Source organism: Ammodytes marinus (assembly GCF_949987685.1).
Source record: "Ammodytes marinus genome assembly, chromosome: 11".
Taxonomy (NCBI): domain Eukaryota; kingdom Metazoa; phylum Chordata; class Actinopteri; order Uranoscopiformes; family Ammodytidae; genus Ammodytes; species Ammodytes marinus.
This window is the reverse complement of record NC_137215.1, coordinates 645,273-647,772: the sequence shown is the minus strand read 5'-3', so window position 1 is coordinate 647,772 and position 2,500 is coordinate 645,273. Positions and strand designations below refer to the sequence as shown.

General features: G+C 46.4%; 1 protein-coding gene across 3 annotated transcripts in view; it reads left to right on the top strand.

The window, feature by feature from the left end:
• nfkb2 (nuclear factor of kappa light polypeptide gene enhancer in B-cells 2 (p49/p100)) overlaps nt 1-2,500 on the top strand; it is a 33,210-nt gene that overhangs the window by 13,968 nt on the left and 16,742 nt on the right. For all 3 annotated transcript variants that reach the window (XM_080036712.1, XM_080036714.1, XM_080036713.1), the window contains 3 exons: nt 1-111; nt 653-811; nt 1,908-2,012. The exon at nt 1-111 is cut by the window's left edge and continues 2 nt beyond it. In XM_080036712.1, the coding sequence (XP_079892838.1) occupies nt 1-111; nt 653-811; nt 1,908-2,012 (375 nt within the window). The remainder of the gene's footprint in view (nt 112-652; nt 812-1,907; nt 2,013-2,500) is intronic.

The following is a 2,500-nucleotide window of genomic DNA, read 5'->3' as shown; positions in this document are numbered from 1 at the left end:
TCAGTAACTTGGGGATTCTCCACGTGACAAAGAAAGGAGTGATGGAGGTTCTGACCAGAAGACTGAGAGAGGAGAGGAAGAGGCAGAGAGGAGCGCACTGCCACCTCACTGGTAACACACACACACACACACACACACACACACACACACACACACACACACACACACACACACACACACACACACACACACTACCAACTCACTGGTAAATACAACTTTAGTCTCACATATGTTAGAATTAATAATTAAAAATGTATTAAGAGTGACTATCATAATTTGGATTTAGACACATTTTCTATTTTCCATTTCATTTTTTGAAGTAAAAAGTCTTAATCTTTCAAGTTATTTTAGATAATTCTTTCCTAATTTTTGACAGAATTCCAAGTTATCTCACAGACAGACAGACAGACAGATAGACAGACAGTCCTATCTAACCCCCCCCCCCCTCCTGTCTGTAGCTACAGACGAGGGCTCCCTGACAGACAGGCAGACAGACAGGCAGGCAGACAGACAGACAGACAGACAGACAGACAGACAGACAGTCCTATCTAACCCCCCTCCCTCCCTGTCTGCAGCTACAGAGGAGATAGATAGACAGACACAGACAGACAGACAGACAGACAAAGTCTAATCAACACGTATATATCCCCAGCTACAGACGAGGGCTCCCTGCAGAAGGAAGCGAAGGATCTTGGGAAGTCGATGGACCTGAACATCGTCAGACTGAAGTTCACGGCGTTTCTTCAGGACAGCAACGGAGGATTCACCAGAGCGCTGAAACCGGCCGTCTCCAACCCCATCTACGACAGCAGTGAGTGTGTGTGTGTTTGTGTGTGTGTGTGTGTGTGTGTGTGTGTGTGTGTGGTCTCCAACCCCATCTACGACAGCAGGGAGTGTGTGTGCGCGTGTGAATGTGTTTATAATCTCTGTGTTCGTTTACAAAATCCCATAAAAATGAATTAAAAGATGGGGTCAGTGATTCTGGAGAACGCTTGTTGTCAAAAAAGGTTTTGTCAGAATCAGTGAATATCTCCTCATGATCCGCTACCCGTCTGTACTGTGTGAATATCTCCTCATGATCCACTACCTGTCTGTACTGAGTGTGTGCACTTTTTTGTCCAGCACACACACAGTACAGACAGGTAGTGGATCATGAGGAGATATTCACTGATTTAGACAACAAGCGTTCTCTAAAATCACTGACTCCACCTTTAACATAATAACATATAAATAATGATAATAAGATTCAAGGATGTTATTGTCATTGTGATACACAACTAAATAGAGTAGTAGATAAAAAAAATTATCCCTCTACATATGTGCAATTCATATGAAGATTGAAAATTATTAATGATTAAAAATGTAGGTGTGGGGCGCTCCGGTGGTGTAGTGGATAGAGCGTGTACCATATTGGCTCCGGCCTTCGTTGCAGTGGTCACGGGTTCAAATCCGACCCGTGGACCTTTACTGCAGGTCATCCCCCCCCCCTCTCTCTCCCTCTCTCTCTCTCTCTCTCTGTCTCTCTCTCTCTCTCTCTCTCTCTCTCTCTCTCTCTCTCTCTCTCTCTCTCTCTCTCTCTCTCTCTCTCTCTCTCTCTCTCCTCTCTCTCTCTCTCTCTGTCTCTGTCTCCCCATTTCAACTCTGTACTGTCTAATAAAGCTTGAAAATGCCAAAAAAAAATCTTAAAAAAAAAAAAAAAATGTAGGTGTGAGCTACTGCTCCAGAGTTGTACTACGTGCTTTGTTGGGGGGGTTGGGGAGGGGCAAGGGTTGAGGGGGTGATGGAGGCTACAGCTCTAATAATCTAAAGTTAAATCTTCTCTCTGTCTGTCTGTGTGTGTGTGTGTGTGTGTGTGTGTGTGTGTGTGTGTGTGTGTGTGTGTGTGTGTGTGTGTGTGTGTGTGTCAGAGTCTCCTAACGCCTCCAACCTGAAGATCTCCAGGATGGACAAGACGTGCGGCTCGGTGCTCGGAGGAGACGAGATCTTCCTGCTCTGTGACAAGGTCCAGAAAGGTCTGTCTGTCTGTCTGTCTGTCTGTCTGTCTGTCTGTCTGTCTGTCTGTCTGTCTGTGACAAGGTCCAGAAAGGTCTGTCTGTCTGTCTGTCTGTCTGTCTGTCTGTCTGTCTGTCTGTGACAAGGTCCAGAAAGGTCTGTCTGTCCGTCTGTCTGTCTGTCTGTCTGTCTGTCTGTCTGTCTGTCTGTCTGTCTGTCTGTCTGTCTGTCTGTCTGTCTGTCTGTGACAAGGTCCAGAAAGGTCTGTCTGTCCGTCTGTCCGTCTGTCTGTCTGTCTGTCTGTCTGTCTGTCTGTCTGTCTGTCTGTCTGTGACAAGGTCCAGAAAGGTCTGTCTGTCCGTCTGTCTGTCTGTCTGTCTGTCTGTCTGTCTGTCTGTCTGTCTGTCTGTCTGTCTGTCTGTCTGTGACAAGGTCCAGAAAGGTCTGTCTGTCCGTCTGTCCGTCTGTCCGTCTGTCTGTCTGTCTGTCTGTCTGTCTGTCTGTCTGT